At 36.5% G+C, this 20067-nt stretch overlaps 1 protein-coding gene and 1 long non-coding RNA gene across 2 annotated transcripts; one reads left to right on the forward strand and one right to left on the reverse strand.

Moving 5' to 3' along the window:
• Positions 1 to 12477: 12477 nt before the first annotated feature.
• LOC109149993 lies at positions 12478 to 13131 on the reverse strand. Its single transcript, XR_002049067.1, has 2 exons — positions 13047 to 13131; positions 12478 to 12579 (listed from the first exon to the last, which is right to left on the reverse strand). It is a non-coding gene; the product is annotated as an uncharacterized LOC109149993 (long non-coding RNA).
• A 4852-nt stretch (positions 13132 to 17983) lies between these two features.
• Positions 17984 to 18592, forward strand: LOC109149924 (uncharacterized mitochondrial protein AtMg00810-like). Its single transcript, XM_019297915.1, has 2 exons — positions 17984 to 18271; positions 18365 to 18592. Exons 1-2 carry the CDS (start codon positions 17984 to 17986, stop codon positions 18590 to 18592), a joined length of 516 nt encoding a protein of 171 aa, XP_019153460.1.
• Positions 18593 to 20067: the final 1475 nt, after the last annotated feature.

A 20067-nucleotide genomic window follows, 5' to 3' on the forward strand; every position in this document is an offset into this window, starting at 1 on the left:
TATCATACAAAAGTATAAGACTTTAAAATTTTAGACAAGAAAGTTAACAATTTTGTTTAATTAATATTTCACTTTGTTTTGTTTAAAATGTTAAAATTTTAAAATTTTATTATTGTTTAAAAATTAAATGTTAAAATTTAAAATGCTAAAAATAAAATAAAAACCAAATAATCCAAGATTCATGAACTAGAATTGTCAAGAAATTGTATATTAGCGGCTAATTAAGGTTACGGTTCATGTTATTTATGAATCCTAAATCATGAATTTGAAATCATGAACGGTGAACCAAATATAATCGAACTGTGCTCACCTCGATGATAGTTAATAGGAGCAAGTGGAATGTGGGTCCCACAGGGAAGAGCATACGCCTCTTAATTTGAGAATCTTGATAGTGGGAACCATGTTCATGCATGGGCTCTTCTACCCCTCTCATGTCATCTTCATTGTTTTTCCTTTTTGACAATGCTCTCCCCAAAAGCGCCCTTCTTCATTCTTCAAGATAATATCGCATCATCTTTCTTTCATATCCCCTTGTTATTATTATTTTTGGTATTGTGGTTGACATTTTCGAGTATTCATTAACTACAGATATTATATTTGGTTTCAATTAATTTGAAATTCAACTATTTTGGATCTTCAATCATAAGAGTTTTTAAGATATGTTGTTTTTGTTCACTTAACATATTTTGTATAATAAGATGATTGAATTCTTTCTTCTCGAATCATAGTTCGTTGTTACAAAAAAAAAAAAAAAAAAAAAAAAAAAAAAATTGTAAAAATGTTATTTTTCTACTAAAATTAATATAGAGTTACATAATTTACTCTCTAATGTGTTAGTATTGATCGATTTTTTTTTTTTTTATTCATTGTGAACTATTTACAAAGGCTTTGTTTGACAAAACTTATTTAGGTACTTATACCTTATTTTAAACTACTAATAATCTATAAGTAGTTTGGTAATGTTCTAAATTAAAAATAAGCTAGTAGCTTCTAAACTTTTTTTTTTTCATATTTATCCTTAATATTTTAAATAAATGACATCTATTACCCCTCACAATTAAAATCATTTTGGCTTTTTCTCTTCTCCTATTTTTTTTTTTATTCATCCTTGTTGTCGACTCCTTCACGACCAAGCATCTTCGGTCATCTTCATTCTTACAATTGGGACCACTTAGATTGTTACAAAATGAACCCCATGAGGTTTATATCTCTAAAATCTTCCCTACAATTTGAGTTCTATAATATTTTATAAAATTCTATAAATCTCTCTAGTCTCTACACTTCTAATATATATATATATATATATATATATATATATATATATATATATATAGTCAGGTTCCTGTGAGAACACGTCTTCCCGTGTGGTCAGTGCGGCATACACCATTAGGTATGCATAAATACACTACACAATGTTTGAAAATACACCATTATGTGTGGTGTATTTTTTTTTTTTTGTGGTGCATTTTTTGGGATTTCATTCTGGTGTATACTCGAACATTCTATGGTGCATTTATGCATACCTAATGGTGTATGCCTTACTGACCGCGCGGGAAGACATGTTTTCACAGGAATCAAAAAAAAAAAAAAAAAAATATATATATATATATATATATATATATATATATATATATATATATATATATATATATATATATATATATATATATATATATATATATATATATATATATATATATGCTTCAATTGCGCACTTCTTCTCTTCAAAGTTGTATTGAGAGGTCATTTGGAGTATCGAAGAAGATATGGAAGATACTTGCTAAAATGCCACACAGTGTGGAGACCCAAATTGATGTTATTATGGCCACATTTGTACTACATAATTATATTTGAAAGAATTCGCAAGATCAGTGGTGGAGCCACAATGGGGGCAGTTGCCCCTACTCCCCCACCCATCGCATTTATATATATTGTATGTATAGGTATAGGTTCCTTATATATACATAGTTAACTTATAAATACCAAATTTACATAAATTTAATTAAATGATGAGTTAGTTTAGATGTAAGATGTTTGGTTTTTCCCTAAATGTTAGGGGTTCAAATCCTAACATTGTGTTTTTTTTAATCTTATTTTATAATATTAACATTGATATTAGTGATTTATAATATGTTTTCTATTTGAACTATTTTATCTAATTAATTATATTTCATATTTTGTGGAATTTTTTTTGGAAACATTGTGTTTTTTTTTCTTTTTTTTTCTTTTTTTAATATGCATAGTGATATGAGTGTTTTTATAATATGTTTTGTATTCAAATTATTTTATCTAATTAATTATATTTCATATTTTGTTTTGAATATTTTTTATATTGATGTATTTTAATTTTCCATCCTAATTAACAATATTTATGACTTGGCCTATAAGTATTTTTTTACAAAATATCTCATTGTTTTCAATCTTTTCGCCCCCACTGGCGAAGATTTCTGGATTCGCCCCTGCGCAAGATGACATGATGTTTAATGTACTTGAACAACATCTAGATTACATACCGCCTTATTAACTTCAAGATTCAAGTAGTATTATCTCCATCATTGCTTCATTTCAAAATGTTAAATTTAATATGTAAACAAACCTATTTTTTTTAGAGTTACTGGCTCTATTACATTGTAGTATCTGTTCATATACTTTCTCAACCTACTGAAATACAAAGAACCAATAACGCCCTCCACTGAGGCTTGAACTCATAATCTTCCAATTGGAAGTCCAACCCGGATACCATTAGACCACATAGTCCTGGTGTAAACAAACCTATTTAAATTTAAAACTATTTAAATTTTTTGAAGATATCTTTTTTAGTCTTTTTACATTTATGAGTTTAGTAAAAAATTAATTTTACCAAACACTTTTAAACATAATCAGCTAGCTTAAGAGCTCTTCAATTTTCAGCTTCTAGCTTATAACTTTTCAGCTAGGTTTGTCAATCATAGTCATAGTCTAATTCGTGGGTAGAGTGACCAATTCAAAAAAAAAAAATATAAACATTGTAGATAATATCACATCAAGGAGTGAATGGAATAACCTTATAGATAACGTCACATTAAGAAGTGAAATATATGTAATATGATTTAGTATGAAAACCTAAGAACTTGTTTATTTTATTTCTCCATTTTCATTTATCCAGTTTTTTTAATTCATTTTTGGAACTCATTTTTCAAGAAAATAATGTAATCGATGGATATATTATTATTGATTGATTTTTTATTTTTATTTTTAGTTTTGTAATTATTGATCGATTGTTTTTTTTTTTTTTTTTTTTTTTTTGTTGGTGAAATTGCCTCGTCAACATTGAGAAGACGTATTACCACACTCTAATGGAACTAGCACCAAAGACGTCGGCCACTGCAAGGAACGTATCTAAGCTGGCCGCCGGTGACAATTACAAGATGATAGTCTCCCATTCCCCGGTCTGCCCAACGTTGGCAAGGTGGTCAGCTCACTTGTTTATTTTATTTCTCCATTTTCATTTATACAGTTTTCTTCCTCTCTAATTTTCATTTTCTTTGTACTCAAAAAAAAAATCTTTTTTTAATTTTGGAACTCATTTTCCAAGAAAATAATGTAATAAATTTTAATTAAAATATTGATACGCTAATATTAAATACTTAAAAGATAATAAGTATTAATAAATAAATAATTATAATAATATTATGAATTAGTGAAATTTGAGAGACAATAGTACTCACATTAGAGATGGAAGCTAGAGAAGGAAGTGGTGACAATAAGACAAAGGTTAGAAAACGAAGCTAGACAATAAACGAAGAAGAAAATAAAAGAAAAGTAGGAATCTATCTCTCAAGGGTTAGAATTCATTCCACTCATTTATGAAAATTTCATTCGTTTCAAGGTCGTTTTCTTAATTTAAAAATACATTTTCTAAATAAAAAAAATATTATTAAACAATTAATAGGTATACATATTTAAAGAAAAATGTAATTGCACATACACATTTAATTTATACCTTTTTTTTTGAATGCTACTGACTTTATTATATTGTAGTATCCATTCAAACATACTTTCTCAACCTAATGAAGCACAAAGATTCAACAACGTCTCCACTAAGATTTGATCACATGACCTCCCACATGAGAAAAGTCACTACATGTCATCTGAACACAAAGTGTTTGGCTATGTAATTTATACTTAATTATTATAATTTGTATGTCTCTCTTGCATTCAAAAAATATATCTCTCTTGCATTTCATATATTATGGTCCGCCATTTTCCTATTTCTCATTTTCATGCTACCTTGATAAGAATTCAATTTCTTCAAATTGGATAGCGCACATGTTAAATTAGTTCTCCAAAATCTATAAAAATTGATAATTGATCCCCATTTTCCAAATTGAAGAAATGACGAGTTAATAGATTCTTCATTTTTATAGCTTTTTATTTATTCAATTTTTTAAATTTTTAGAAAAATAGGTCATTTCTTCCATTAATAATGATGAAATAATTATATATCCCCTCCTCATGTACGAGGGTCTATTTATAGCTTAGAGTTTTTAAAAGGAATTGATTCATAGACTATCTCATATTGAAAGTTCTTATTACATTAGGGATAGGAAGTTCAATCTTTTTTACTACGAAGAGGCCCAATCCTACTGAACTTCTAAGCTACTTCGTAGTATTGGGTATCCTTTTTGAGGCAATTTATATCCTGCACCACGACGCGCGTTGACAATGGGGCTTGTGGACCATACACTTCAGCCAGTATTTTCTCATCATCACTATCTATCTGCACAGAGGGATCATCAGGATGAATAACTCTGTATGGTTCAGGTACAGAAGCATAGGGTAATCTCGCAAAGTGTCGGATGTGGTCAAGGCTCTCAGTCAAGGTAGAAGATGTATAAACTGGAACTCCATCAATCGAATCAGAGGGACGAGGGCTTGAAGGTTTGTCAGCTTCAATTTCAGTAGAAAACTTAGGAGGATCATCAACCGGGCAAACTTCAACTGGTGACTTAGCAACATTAGATACAGGCACAACAGAAATTGCAGATCGCTCAACATCAGAAGAGTAAACAACCAGACTCAAATTTTCTACTTTGTCAGATTGTTTATCTTTTTCATCAGACTCACTGTCAAGAACTACTTTTGTAGACTCAATGTTTTCAGAAGACAAAAGGTGAGGATCAGCAGACACAAAGGATTTCGTAGACAGTAAAGCATTCTCATTATCAGATTGAGCAATAGGCAAAGCAGAGTCAATATCATCAGAAATTAATTCATCAAGCTTATCAGGAGAAATCTCAATAGGAGTTTTAGAAGTATTAGACCTATTACGAAGAATCTCAAGACGGTGTTTGGCTTCGTCCTGTGCGGCTTGAAGGTAGAGAGGTTGAGTTGCTGCCCGTCGACGCGAGACGTCTTTCGACTCCAGAGCCCTTTGGGAAAAATATTGGAGGAAAGCCCTAGCACGGTTTCCATCTTCAGGCTAACATCATCACTCGCTTCTGAGGCCAACATCAAAAGATCACTTGTATCATCATCGGACCAGTCCGCATAGAACTCCAGGTAATCTGAAATTACCGTGACTATGATTTCGTCGCGGAGAGCAGAGTCAAGCTTCAACTTCTTTTTCATTGCGAGTTGAAGAAGTGTTTTTACATGCTTCGTAGCGGTTTCTGGTGAATGGATTTTCCTTCCCAGCTTGATGATAATATTTCTTACTGCATCCGCCATAGTTGTGCGATTTGGGAAAGAGAAAAGAGAAACCATAGGTAGAGGATCAGTAAGCGATTAACAGAGAGCAAATTAGTATTTAGGACTCTTCTTCCATCAAAATTGACCCGATAAAATATATAATCCCAAGGGTGATGAACACTATTCAATGCGGCTGTTAGAATGCATGCAGCTGTGATGTGATTGATGCAACGGTATAGCTCCTTTTTAGGGATTAAACGGAAGATTTGAATTTTGAATAGGCGAATTAATTTTGGTAACCAAGGTTAAGATATTATCTTAACAAAAACATAAGAGAGATTAAAAAGGAAGTCAAAGATGTAATTTTGACCCGTGATAGAGACCACCATACACTCTCCTTCTGTATTATTATTCTGCCTTATTAATCAATCCTGCAGATTCCCAGAGCAGATCTGAGAATCTCAAACCGATTTGCATCCAGAGGATTAGTTAGTATGTCAGCCAATTGCTTATCTGTTTGAATATATTCCAACTCTATCTCCTTTGATTCTACCAAGTCTCTGATATAGTGATGCCTTATATCAATATGCTTCGTTCTGGAATGTTGAACTGGGTTCTTTGAAATATTTATTGCACTGACATTGTCACAGTATAGTGTCATAGTCCTTTGAGTGAGACCATAATCTAGAAGCATTTGCTTCATCCAGACCAACTGAGTGCAACATCCTCCAGCTGCTATATATTCTGCCTTTGCAGTACTTAGAGAGATTGAATTCTGTTTCTTGCTTAGCCATGATACTAAATTCTTTCCAACAAAGAAGCATCCACCTGATGTACTCTTTCTGTCATCAATATTTGCTGCCCAATCAGCATCACAATAAGCAATCAGACTGAGTTCACTATCCTTGGAATACCATATCCCATACTGAATTGTTCTCTTGATGTATTTCAAGATCCGTTTAGCAGCTATCAAATGTGACTCTTTGGGATCAGATTGATATCTTGCACACATTCCAACACTGAACATTATATCTGGCCGACTTGCGGTTAAGTAGAGCAGACTTCCAATTAGACTTCGATAGACTGTGTTATCAACTGATGCACCAGTATTATCTTTTGATACCTTTGTGGAGGTAGAGATAGGGGTCCTGGGAGTTTCGCATGACTCCAGATCGAACTTCTTGACCAGATTCTTAGCATACTTTTCTTGTGAGATAAAGTAGCATTCAGGACTCTGTTTAACTTGAAGTCCAAGAAAATAGGTCAGTTGACCAACCATGGACATTTCAAATTCTTCCTTCATAACCTTCAATAACTCATCAGTATATTTCTATAGAGTGGATCCGAAGACAATATCGTCTACATAGATCTGTGCTATAGTAACATGACTTCCAGTGGTTTTAACAAACAAGGTCTTATCGACACTTCATCGATTATACCCATGATGCAACAGATACTGTGTCAGACGTTCGTACCATACCCTTGGAGTTTGTTTAAGCCCATAGAGAGCTTTTCTGAGTTTGTAGACATGCGTTGGATGAACTAGGTCTTCAAATCCTTTTGGTTGTGCCACATAAATATCTTCATGCAGGTACCCATTCAAGAAAGTTGTCTTAACATCCATCTGAAACAGTGTGAATCCCAGAATACACGCTACTGCCAATAAGATTCTGATTGACTCCAGTCTTGCAACAGGAGTAAACGTTTCATCATAATCAATTCCCTCTATTTGGGTATATCCGTGTGCAACTAATCGAGCCTTGTTTCTTGCAATGTTTCCGGTTTCATCAGTTTTATTTTTGAAGATCCACTTTGTTCCGATTATGTTAACACGGTCAGGTCTTGGTACCAGATCCCATACATGATTGCGGTCAAACTGATGTAGCTCCTCTTGTATTGCCTTAATCCATAGATCATCCTGCAAGGTTTCCTTCATATTTTTTTTGTTCTATTTTTGAGGTGTAGCAGGCAAATCCATATATTTCTACCAGATTGTTTCTCATCCAACTTCTGGTGTTCATTCCATCTGATGGATTACCAATTATGTTGTCTGATGGATGATTTTTCTGAGTTCTGGTAGGCTTATTCTTTCCATCACCATCCGAGAGAGATTTCTCTTGTTCAGGGCTTTCCTTATCTTCTTCTAATGAATCATGTGTGTCAGACAGTTTGGTATTCTCAGCTGTTTTTAATGACTCACTGATAGGAAGGTCTGTTTCTAGATCAATGACCGATGTTTCATCTGATTCTTCTGGGTTATCATCGATAACAACATTCACTGATTCCACGAATGATTGAGTTCGTTTGTTGTAAACTCTATAAGCTCGACTATTTGGAGAGTATCCAAGAAAGATGCCCTCATCACTCTTGGGTTCAAACTTTCCCCTTTGTTCACTATCAATTAGAACATAGCATCTTGTTCCAAACACATGAAAGTACTTCAAATTTGGCTTCTTCCCTTTCCATATCTCATATGGTGTCTTAGACGTACCTGGTCTGAGATAGACTCTATTCACTGTATGACATGCTGTGTGCACTGCTTCAGCCCAGAAACGCTGTGGCAGATGCGATGCGTGTAACATCACTCTGGCCATTTCCTGGAAGGTCCGATTCTTTCTTTCCACCACACCATTCTGTTGTGCTGTTCTGGGAGCCGAGAACTCCTGAGCTATTCCATTTTCGGAATAGAAATCTAAGTATAAAGAGTTTTCAAACTCTTTCCCATGATCACTTCTTAGTCTTTGGATTTTTATAATGGGCTCGTCCTTTTCTTTTTGTACTCTTATGATAGAGTCTTGAAAGCATTGTGTAATTTTCTGTATTCGTGTTATTAGGGTGTGTAGATAATATTTCTGTATGATTCTGTTTGAGAGATTGACTTAGCACTGTCTTAGATCAGTGAAAGACACAAAATATTGTTTACCTAGTTCGATACAGTGTGTATCTACGTTTGGGGGACGATCACCGTTGCGTCCAATCCACTAACTCATAATCCAATGTACAAAGGTAGAGAAAAACGATCTCACCCAAGTGCCCCACACAAGGTCAGTACCCAGTCTACAGAGGTTTAGTGGATTGTTGAAGTCGGAGAGCCGCGCATCTAGAAGTCCAATGAAATCCCTTCAATGTAGAGCTAATTCTGATGCAGTCCGCTTCACTGACGCAGTCCCACGTTGTTCCCACAACTGAGTGATCTTCGCGTCCACTGGTTTAAGCACGATTGATTCTTCTCAAGTTCATCTTCTTAAGCACCATGAACTGTATTTCTTGAGAAGGAATGGAATAGCCAGAGCTGTGTATTCTTTTAGTATTGAGAGTGTTGGCTTCAAAGCATTCAACCCTAACTTGTGAAGGCTTGTATGCATAAATACTTCTTGTCTTTGATTCTCTCCAAAAATAGCTCTGGTTGTAAAAGGTAGGACTTGTATAGCTAATCAATATTGATTCTTTAAGGAGATTTTGTCCATACCTAAGGAGAGATGATTTAATGATATTCTTTCTTGAAATATCACCTCAAAACCGCGTTTGCCAGCTCATACGCGTCTTCAATAGATGATCTCCAGCGGTTTTAATTCTGAGACGCTCTTTCGGAATATCTGATCAATCAGAACTTCAGTCTTCAAACTCTGACAGACTCTAAAACAGAAAACCTATCTAATTTGCCATAATAATTTTGCCAATTACAAGTTGGGGTTTTAGACTCAAAACACTAACACATTGAATGCCTCAGATTTTTCTCTCAGAAAGTATACCCAACTGAAACGAGAGAAATCATCTACACACATAAAGATGTATTTCTTTATGCCAATGCTTTCAGTCTGACACTAGTACAAAACTGCACATTTGCTACTGTTGTAAAGGGCTTTTCGCCACTGTTGTACAACAGTAGCGAATACTATAGTCACTAAAAGTCATGGACTTTTCGTCACTGTTGTGGAACAGTAGCGAAAAGTTGAGTCATCTGCTACTGTTCTTCACTTGAACGGTGGCAGATTATTATTATTATTATTTTATTATTCACTTTCCGCTACTGTTCTTGTTGAAGAACAGTAGCGGATTAATTTTATATTTTTTAAAAAATTCACTTTCCGCCACTGTTCTTCTTTGAAGAAGAGTGGCGGATTCATTTTAATTTTTTTTTTAAAAAAAAATTAAAAATTAAAAAAACAAAAACAAAAACAGTATTTGTTTTTCACACTGCAATTCTCATACAAACATTATAAAATTACAATACTTCAAGCTAAAAAACAATCAATGAATTACAAATTTACAGTTCCAAATTAAAAATAATTGAAAGCTAAGACTTGGCTAAAAAACAATCAATGAATTTAGATGAATGGCTAAAAAACAATCAATGAACTAGTGTGCCAAAACTAAGACCTGGCTATAGTTGGATCGTATAGGCTCCAATTCAGTAGTGGGTGGAGCTCATTCAATTTCTGCCAAGGTTGAGCAACCAAGATGAATGGCTGCCCATCTTAGAAATGTTCAAAGATCCATCTTACCGGTACTTTCAATTGGATTTATATAAGCTGAACTGCAAAACAAGGATGTATAAAACTATAAATTAATTCCAAGTCCAGTTGCAATTTTGCAAGCAACAAAGATTTATTACTGTAAATTCTTTTCTTTTTTTTTCTTTCATTCTTTTTTTTTTTTTTAGGCAAGTATAACAGTAAATTTATTAAAATTCAAAATTACCTAAGAAAAGATCAGCAGACTAGCAACCACAAACACAAAAGTGTAATCCATCTTACAGGTATGATAATGTGCTTCTCTCTCTCTCCCTGGAATAAACACTAGAGACTAGAGTCCCTGCATTTGCAAGATCCTAATTAAATGAAATCACAAACATCATAGGCAACACATAGATCCAAAGACAGTTCAACTAGAATCATTCTACTTCTACTAAAGTTACATTAACTAGAAGTCTAGAAATCTAGAATCATCCTACTACTGATAAAGTCACATTCTTTAGCCCCCATATATATGTAGATCTCAGCATTTGGACATTAATTCCATCCAAAAGAAGGATAATAATAAGCCACTAATGAAAAAGATCAGGCACCCTTTAATAGATAAGCATTCATGATTCAGTTCAGTAAGAAAGAATATTAAAAGAATTACTAAAACCCAGCATCTCAAGAAGAATGTCACTTTTCGTGAACAAGGAAAGTACATACAGACATGCTGGGAAATGGGATTTGGGATTTGGGATATTAGATTAGTACTGTATTTCCTTTTTAAAGTTGTAATCTTTAGCCCACCGAAGCTGTAGATCTCAGCATTCTGACGTAAGTTCCAAGAAAAGGACACAAACAGAAACATAACAGATTCAGGTACCCTTTTAGATGCAAGCACAAGAAAACCAGAATTCAGAGCTACATTACAAACACACACACAATGTAGATAGATTATAGATATAGCAGTTAATTCAACATAACAGAAGCAGATCTGGGGTCCCAAATCTACACAAACAAATCTAGAAGATTTGAAATGAAAAGAGGGTGGTCTGTAACTAGAGAGAGAGAGAGAGAGAGAGAGAGAGAGAGAGAGCTAACCTGGGGAGAACTGAGCTGAGTTGAGCAACTCAGAGAGAGAGAGAGGAGAGGGGCTTGGAGGTGGAAGGCAAAGGCTGAGGGAACTTGGGGAGACAGAGAAGGAGCGGCGAGTTATCACCGCTGGTTTATCAATTCATTTCAAGTAAAGCTCAATCTCTTCACACACCACTAGTCTAGCTAAAAAATGAGACAAAAAACAAGTTAATAACATCACTTAAAAATTAAAAGGCACATCACTTGAAATGTGCATAAAACGTAAAATCATTGATACTTTCAACACAGGGTAGGTAAGTTGAGGACATCTAACAATGTAATATCAGTCCACAAAAAAATACTTTAAGTTGAGGTGAAATGTGTCAATTCGGCACATAACCTATCATGTCTTCTTATAAGGCTTTGGTCAAAGGAGAGGTATCAGGCACATAAATCATACTTTTACATTAGTCTATGGAGGGGAAATACCAAGTCAGGATGAAGTAGTATATTAGTATACCTTAGCAACTTCAGCAACAATATCCGGCAACTCCATAGCAGTAACATCATTTAATGCTGGGAGTGAGTTTGCTACTAGCAATGTTCTTTTATGAGGTCGTGGTTTCGTCTCTCCAGATCCAAACATTCTCTCCTTGAATTCATCAAAATCATCCACTTGAGTACATCAGAAAGAGTATTAATAATTATAATGTCTCAGTTCAGAGTTTTATAAAAAAAAAAAAAAAAAAAAAACTCATATTTGAAATTTCATTTTAGAAAATTATTTTTGTGTCACTTGCCCGCCAAGATCTTTGCATCTTATTGCGGCTCATCCTATATATCTCGATGATTTTTCCTTTGTGATAGAGATCAACACAGGCCCGTGATCCCCAATCAAAGATGTTTGCAGCAAGTACTCCTTCAATTAGGGTAAGTAGTCTCATTTCCTAGAAGAAATTAAAGCAGTTTAAGTGGAGAGGAAGTATTTTGATTGCTAGAGATAAGTTGAAAGGATTGAATGAAATATGTAAAACGTTACATTTTAGAACACGTTCCTAGCACTTCTACTCAGCAAAACAGGAAAACTGCAAATAGAGTTAATCATACCTCATTCATGCCGTCAAACTCCATTAGAAGATCAGGTAAAACTGAAAGTGATGCTTCGTTCTCCCTGATATATAGAAATATAGAATAATAGATGGAAGGGGTCATTTTCAGTGAACAATATGCAAAAGATGTATCTTTCCTATATCCATACCTTTGTTTAATGGTCCTGTAGGCATCAAAGAAATGAAACTCTCTCAAGTACTCTTCTCGTAGTTCCAAAAGGTCAGCCAGTCCTAGCTTACCATATGCAGCAGGCTCCTCCATCAATCTGTTAACAAAATACAAATATAACAGAAAATTAAAAGGATTTCATATAACAGGAAAATTGCAAAAGCATACGTTTAGTGAGATAAAGAATGCAGAAATGGAGACTAGAATTTCCAAACAAGAAACATTAACTGAATAAGAAAGGGGTTTCTTCAAACAATTAAGTCATATTCATAGTGAAGCAGAGATGACGAGAACATTAACATCGTCCACTGAATCACAAAGCATATGATCTCTTAGAGAAAAATAAAGTATGACAATCAAGGGTAGCAAAAACTTTTAATACAAAATATCACAATCCAAATATTGTACTCATAAACTTAACTGAAAAATGATGCAATCAGTTAAAATTTTAGTATAAAAAAGTATCATACTATGGGGAAATGATTTTTAAAAAAGTATCATACTATGGGGAAATGATTTTTATAAGAGTAATGTAAGAACAATTGGATTACTAAAACATACTACCTTGCCAAATGTGCTGAAAATGCACTAGCAAACACATCACCCCTTCTTTTTGCATCTTCAGTGCCACCCTCACTAGCCACTGCCTGAATATTTAACATTAAGCTGATTTAAAATCATTACCAAACATATACCATGCCACAGATAAGTAATAAAGCCCTAAAAACTTAAAAAGTAAGATAAGATAGAAATTTGCCACAATAATTATATTCCACATGAAAGTTCATGTAAAAGTTGTGGATAGCAGCTCTGCAACAGCTTCATGCATGTAAACATAATCTTTTAGATGGCATGTCCAAATGCAAATTTAAGATGGCACAATTTGAGCCATATCGATCCAATTCAAGCCACCCCAAGCCCTTATTCAGTTATTCCTAATACCTATCAAGTAATACACAACAAATAATAGCTTCAGAAAAAAAAAACGTAATTTTGGAAATAAATTTTAAATAAGAAGAGCAAGAAGAAAATCACTCTTTGCGCATCTGGAAGCCCCCAAAACCCCAGGAATCGCTTCGTCGTCTCTTCCGCATAAGGTCAATCACGCGGTGGAGGCGGTGGTTGCGTCGAGGTAATCGCGGTGTGGTGCGTCGTCGTCGGCAGATCTTCGTCGCGGTGTGGTTAGTCTAGATCTGAGAGTGCGGCCGTGATTTGTTTACATCTCAGATCTCCGGATCGGCAGGAACGACGATGCAATAGCGGCGGGTGTGGCGGTGGAGGCGGGGAGTGAGAAGGGAGAGTGTGGTCGTCTTAGGAGAGGAGGTAGAGCGAGAGAGGAGCTGAGATAGAGTGAGAGTGGAAGCCGGATCTGAGTATCTGACCAAGGGTTGTTTTAGATTTCTTTTTAATTTTTTTTTAATACATTCCGCCACTGTTTCGTGTAGAAACAGTGGCGGTATTATTTATATTTTTTAAATCCGCATCCGTTACACCTAAAAACAGTAGCAGATTATTTATGCATTATTACGAAATTGCCACCGCAAATTTTTGAATTAAAAATAAACTACTGTTCTTTTAACAACAGTAGCTAAATGTCAGTCTCCTATGTTCTATTTTGTACTAGTGTGAGTTGGTCCCATAAGGTCTATATGAACCAGTTCTAGCCATCTCCCAGTAGTAATTATCTTTACTGCTTTGTGAGAAGTTCTTATTTGCTTTCCAATGGCACATGCACCACAGATTCCTTCATGTTCAATTTTGAGATTAGGTATCTCACGAACAACATCTAATTTGATCATTTTGTCCATATCTCTGATCTCTGAAGTTTATATGTCCCAATCGTCAATGCCATAGTTTGATTCATCTGTTTTAGATATTAGACAAGCAGTTTCATTGGTCAGCACATAACAATTGTCAGAAGATCGTGTTCCTTCCTTCACCACTTGATCTGCTTTATAACGGACTCTGCAACAGTCACGATTGAAACACACAATCCAATTCTGATCACATAGCTGGCTGATGCTAATAAGATTTGCTTTCAAACCACTGACTAAAAGAACTTCGTCCAGATGTGGCAATCCTGGTATATTTAGAATACCTTTTCCAACTATCTTTCCTTTCTGTCCGTCCCCATATGTAACTGACCCACTGCTAGGTTGAACAGCCATGAGATACTTGACATTCCCAGTCATATGTCTGGAACATCCACTGTCGAAATACCATCTTGCTTCAGTCATAGAAGCGGTTAGAACTATTGTGGGATAACATATTACTTTTGATTTCCTGACCCAAACCTATCTTGTGAAGGGGTAATAGACTTTTTCTGATATTTCTCCTTCCTCTGATCTCTGTAGAAGAAGTAACATTCAGGTCGAGTGTGTCCTTTTGTTTGACAGTAGTGACAGATGGGTACGTATTGTCTAACTTTTACAAATTTAGTCTTGAGCCTTGAGTAATGAGATTGAAATTTGACTCTGCCAGACTCAGTCTCAGCAATCCGAGTGTGCATGATTCCTTTCTGCTTTGTCTGTACTGAACGTGATGTCTGACTTTGTTCATAACTATGAACCGGTTTACCGATTGATGTACCTTCTTTGATAAACACTGGTGCTGTCTTCGAGGACTCTCCTCGTTCAAAACCGAGTCCTTTTTTATCATTGGGGTTTCGGTCAGAAACCAGAATTTTGTCTAAGGTAGAAATGGTATCCATCATCTTAATGTTCTGCATTAGATCCTCCAGTTCTTTTATCAACTTCCCCTCTCGAGATCTTATTTGAGTAATAAGATCTTCTTTAGTGACTAGTTCAGTGTTTAGTTTCTTCAGAGATCATCTCACTGCTTCAGATCTTCATTCAGACTCTTATTGACTTTCACCAGTTGTTCCCAACTTCAAACTAGTTTAGCAAATTCCAGTTCTAGTTGTATATGTCTCTCTTCAAAGTCATCTGATGATATGTACGATTCTTCATCGGTGTCATTCTCTTTTGATAGGTTCTCTGTCACTGTGAAGAAGGCCACGGAGTTTCCCACATTTTCATCTGACTGGTCATTTGCTGCTTCCTCGTCATATCACTTAGGGTCGCCACTGACATAGCTTTCTTTATTTTGAGATTAGTTGCACATTCAGATTGTATATGTCCGAATCCTTCACACTCTCGACATTGCATTGTTCGGTTTAGAGGTCTAACTGTGTCAGTTGGATCACTCCTGATTTGTCTTGTTCGGCCAGTCTAGGACTGACTGTTCTGTGAGAAGGAGGGCGTTTCTGTTTTCTGATATGAGGAGTTTCCATTTTTGTACTGTGTCTTGTTAGGTTGTCCTTGACTCCTGCGATTGAAGCCTTTCAATATTTTCTTGAAGTTCTTTGTTAGCAAGGCTAATGCTTCGTCATCTATTTCATCTGTGCCAGATTCCCGATCAACTTCAGCAACAAAAGCAACTAACTTGCCTTTTCTGCTGAGTGCAGGTTCAACATCAGCTAACACTTCAAGCTCATACGTATGTAGGCTTCCCATAAGTTCTCCCACACTCTTCTTCTCCCAGCCTGTGTGTTCCTGAATAGCAGTCACTTTCATCCGAAAACGTTTTGGTAGAGATCAAAGTATCTTTTTGACCACTCTTTCATCAGTAAATGGTTCACCAAGTATTGAAGCTCTATTCATCAAATTCTGAACCTGACTGTGAAAAATTGAGATCGTTTCCTCTTCACCCATTCAGAGAGCTTCAAACTCTGATAGTACCAACTGTAGTTTGGACTGCTTGACATCACTGGTACCCTCGAATCTGGTTTCAAGGATTTGCCATACTTGTTTTGCTTCTTTTATCCCGGTGACTAAGGTAAAGACAGATTCATGCAGAGATCCTACAATAGAATTCAGTGCTTTATTGTTCAGATCAGAGGACGACATCTCATCCTCAGTCCATGTCTTTATAGGTTTGGCTCCAAAAGTTCCGTTAGCATTCTGAATAGTTGGAGGACTCCATCCGGTAAGAACAGTACGATAAACTCTGGTACCTTGTGCCTGAAGGTAAATCTCCATTCGAGCCTTCCAGAATGAATAGTTGTGACCATCCAATTCTGGTGGTTTCATACTTGCAACCATCCTGAATCAAAAGACAACATGCCAAAACACACACACAAGGAGCAAACAAACTGCCAACAGACAACCAAGTAAACAACTTCTTAAAGAGAGACCTATGCAAAAAGTTCTTCCCGTAAGGATCAAGTCACTGTGTAGACTTAAAAGCTCTGATACCACATGTAATTTTGCATTTTCCAGTTTAAGATTATTATTAGAGATAATCGACTGATGTATTGGACTGACTGATTTAGAGACGTGAATTGTCAGTCAGTTAGATAGATTGCAGATTAGTTTGTAGAGGAAAACTAGAGCATATAATAAATCAACACGTACGATGTTTACCCAGTTCGGTACAGTGTGTATCTACATCTGGGGGACGATCACCGAGGCGTCGAATCCATTGACTCATAATCCAATGTACAAAGGTAGAGAAACAACAATCTCACCCAAGTGCCCCACACAAGGTACCTACCCAGTCTACAAAGGTTTAGTGGATTGTTGAAGTTAGAGAGCCACGCATGCAGAAGTCCAATGAGATTCCTTCAATTGGAGAGCTAACTATGATGCAGTCCACTTCAATGACGCAGTCCCATGTTGTTCCCACAACTGAGTGATCTTCGCGTCCTTTCGTTTAAGCAACGATAATTCTTCTCAAGTTCTTCATCATAATCACCAAGAACTTATTGTCTTGAGAAGAGGCATGATAATCAAAGATATATGTTTCTGTGTAGCATAAAGTGCTTTTGTCTTCTTAAACTCGTAACCCTAATTCTTGACCAAATAAGGATACTTATACTTCCTTGGTAAGAACACTTCCAAAAATATTTTTGATTATAGATGGTAGGACAAATTGTGAAGAATGCAATCTTAAAGATTCGGTCCATACCTTCCAAACACAGATGCACTGATTTTCTTTCCAAAACTGTCTTCTCAAACCGCGTTCAGCATTTTGGAAACATCTTCCTTTATCAGTTCTCCAGTGTCAGTGTGTCTGTTGATGAACTTGATCAATCAGTCTTCTGTAGCAATAAACAGACACCAAGCTAAACCCTATCTTAGTTTGCCATAATAATATTGCCAATTATATGTTGGGGTTTTTTTGGTGAAAGTAAAAACACTAACAATAATCGTACTTGGCATATTGTTCCTTCTCAACCAGGTATGAATGTTGTTGGTTGCAAGTGGGTTTTCAGAACCAAACGAAAGGCCGATGGTTCAGTAGAACGTCATGAAGCACGGTTGGTGGCCAAGGGTTTTAATCAAGTTGCTGGATAGGACTTTTTTGAGATATTTAGTCCTGTGGTTAAACCCACTACGGTACGTCTTCTCTTATCTTTAGTCGTATCGCGTGGGTGGTCTATTCGCCAGTTGGATATTCACAATGCTTTTTTGAATGGCGAGCTAGCTGAGACTGTTTACATGCGCCAACCACCTGGTTATGAGGATCAGTCATTACCTGATCATATGTGTTTGCTTAAATTATCTCTCTACGGTCTCAAACAGGCTCCACGTGCATGGTTCACAAGGCTACATGATTTTCTAGTCTCTGTGGGCTTTGCGCCTTTAAAGACTGATGTGTCTCTTTTTATCTATTCTCGTGATAATGTTCGTCTTTATTTCTTGGTGTATGTTGATGACATTTTGATTATGGGATCTGACTCAGACTGTGTTATTGCTCTTATTAATAAATTGGCACTTGAGTTTAAAGTTCGTGATATGGGTGTGCCTTCTTTCTTTTTGGGAATAGAAACTGTCCCATTATCTGGTGGTATGCTTTTATCTCAACAACGGTACATGAAGGATATTCTCAAACGTGCTGCCATGGTGGACTGTAAGCCAGTGGTCACGCCTGTCTCTACCGCGAAAACATCCGACGATGTTGCCACTCCATATGCCGATCCAACACAATACAGAAGTCTTGCAGGTGTTCTCCAATATCTTACGGTAACTCGTCCTGATCTGTCTCATGCTGTTAATCTCTTGTGTCAACATATGCATGCCCCCACTTGTAACATCCCGAAATTTTGAAACTTTTAAACTTATATGATAAAGGTAATTTCTCATAAAATCCCAAACAGAGCATTACTAATTGTAAGTGTACGGGGTGCTATGCCACATCTGAGCTGGAGAACTCAGATGCACAGGCTATACTAACTAAACATCCTCAATACATCATTATGGCACGCAAGCCGAAAGGAAAGACTATCTATCTAATCCACGGTCTTCTAGCGCGCTCTGGGATCTACTCATCTGTGCCTGAAAGCCAAATATATATGTTCAGCGAGAAATGCTGGTAACCCACTCCAACGCGTTGAAATACATTATAGATAGGTATATATAGATATACGAAAATCATTTTGAAGCAGGAAGATATATACTTAAGAGACACTAGTTTTAAAAACCGGGAATAGACTCAGCAATTAGGGATAAGCACATCAAACAATAATAAACAGTTAAGTAGAGATAACATCATAAGGAATATGCATTTAAGGTCACAGATCGCTTTCCAATTAAAACACATCATTATTCAATCACCATTCATATCACATAATCGTTGATGGCGCCACGGGACCAATCGCATGCCCCGAACATGAGGGTTAATGCTTATAGCATTAACACGGCCCTGCAGCACCCTACCTCAGTACCGTGGTACTAGGGGAGTTGATCGCAACCAACCCTTTGAGAACCGCTGGCGAACTCAACGTCGGATCACGATCCGACACACCGCTGACGCGCACAGTCGGTGGACCGCGATCCCCTTTACAAGGGGGGACTTACGACCCTACACACCGTTGATGCGTACAGTCGGTGGACCATAGCGGATCAAGCCCGACACACCGCTGAGCTAAACTCAGTCGGTGGGCGAAGATCCTCGGAGACTACGGCCCTACACACCGCTGTCCCATCACTCGGTGGATCGCAGCCAGTCGTAGCCCTACACACCGCCTGATTACTCAGGTCGGTGGACTACAACCTTCCTCAGCTTTTTGGCCCTACACACCGCCAGGCGCGTCCAGGTCGGTGGGTCATATCACCGAGGCCCATATTTGGACCTGTAGTCCAAGAAGTGAATCAGTTTGGCCTTAGCCACTTCTGAGCCTTTGCTCAGGATCAACCCATTTGGCCTTCAGCCACTTCCGAACCTTTATTCCGGGAACAATCCATTCGGTCTTCAACCGACTTCCGAGCCTTAGTCCGGGAACCACCCAATTGGCCTATAGCCAAAATGGGGGATCATGCAACACATAACACATAAGAGCACGTAATAGCATATTGGGAGGGGAAAGACATGTAAATAAACTTACGTGTGATCATTCACATGCTAAGAATAGTCCTAAGGGTCCATACAACTTCCACCTAGGTCCACAGGTTACCAATTCAACTAGCATGCAATCCCTAAGACTCAATTAACCTACGAATAGTACCCGAAATATCAAACTAGACTCAAGCACGACAAACGGGGTCCGTTGGGACACCATGGGGAGCGAGGAACATCAAACGGG

This window comes from Ipomoea nil, unplaced genomic scaffold (genome assembly GCF_001879475.1).
Source record: "Ipomoea nil cultivar Tokyo-kokei standard unplaced genomic scaffold, Asagao_1.1 scaffold2165, whole genome shotgun sequence".
In the NCBI taxonomy this organism is placed as follows: domain Eukaryota; kingdom Viridiplantae; phylum Streptophyta; class Magnoliopsida; order Solanales; family Convolvulaceae; genus Ipomoea; species Ipomoea nil.

Coding starts and splice junctions, on each gene's coding strand:
- LOC109149924 (XM_019297915.1), top strand. CDS start 17,984: ATGCGCCAACCACCTGGTTATGAGGATCAGTCATTACCTGATCATATG. Junction 18,272..18,364: donor AATTGGCACTTGAGTTTAAA/GTTCGTGATATG, acceptor CGGTACATGAAG/GATATTCTCAAACGTGCTGC.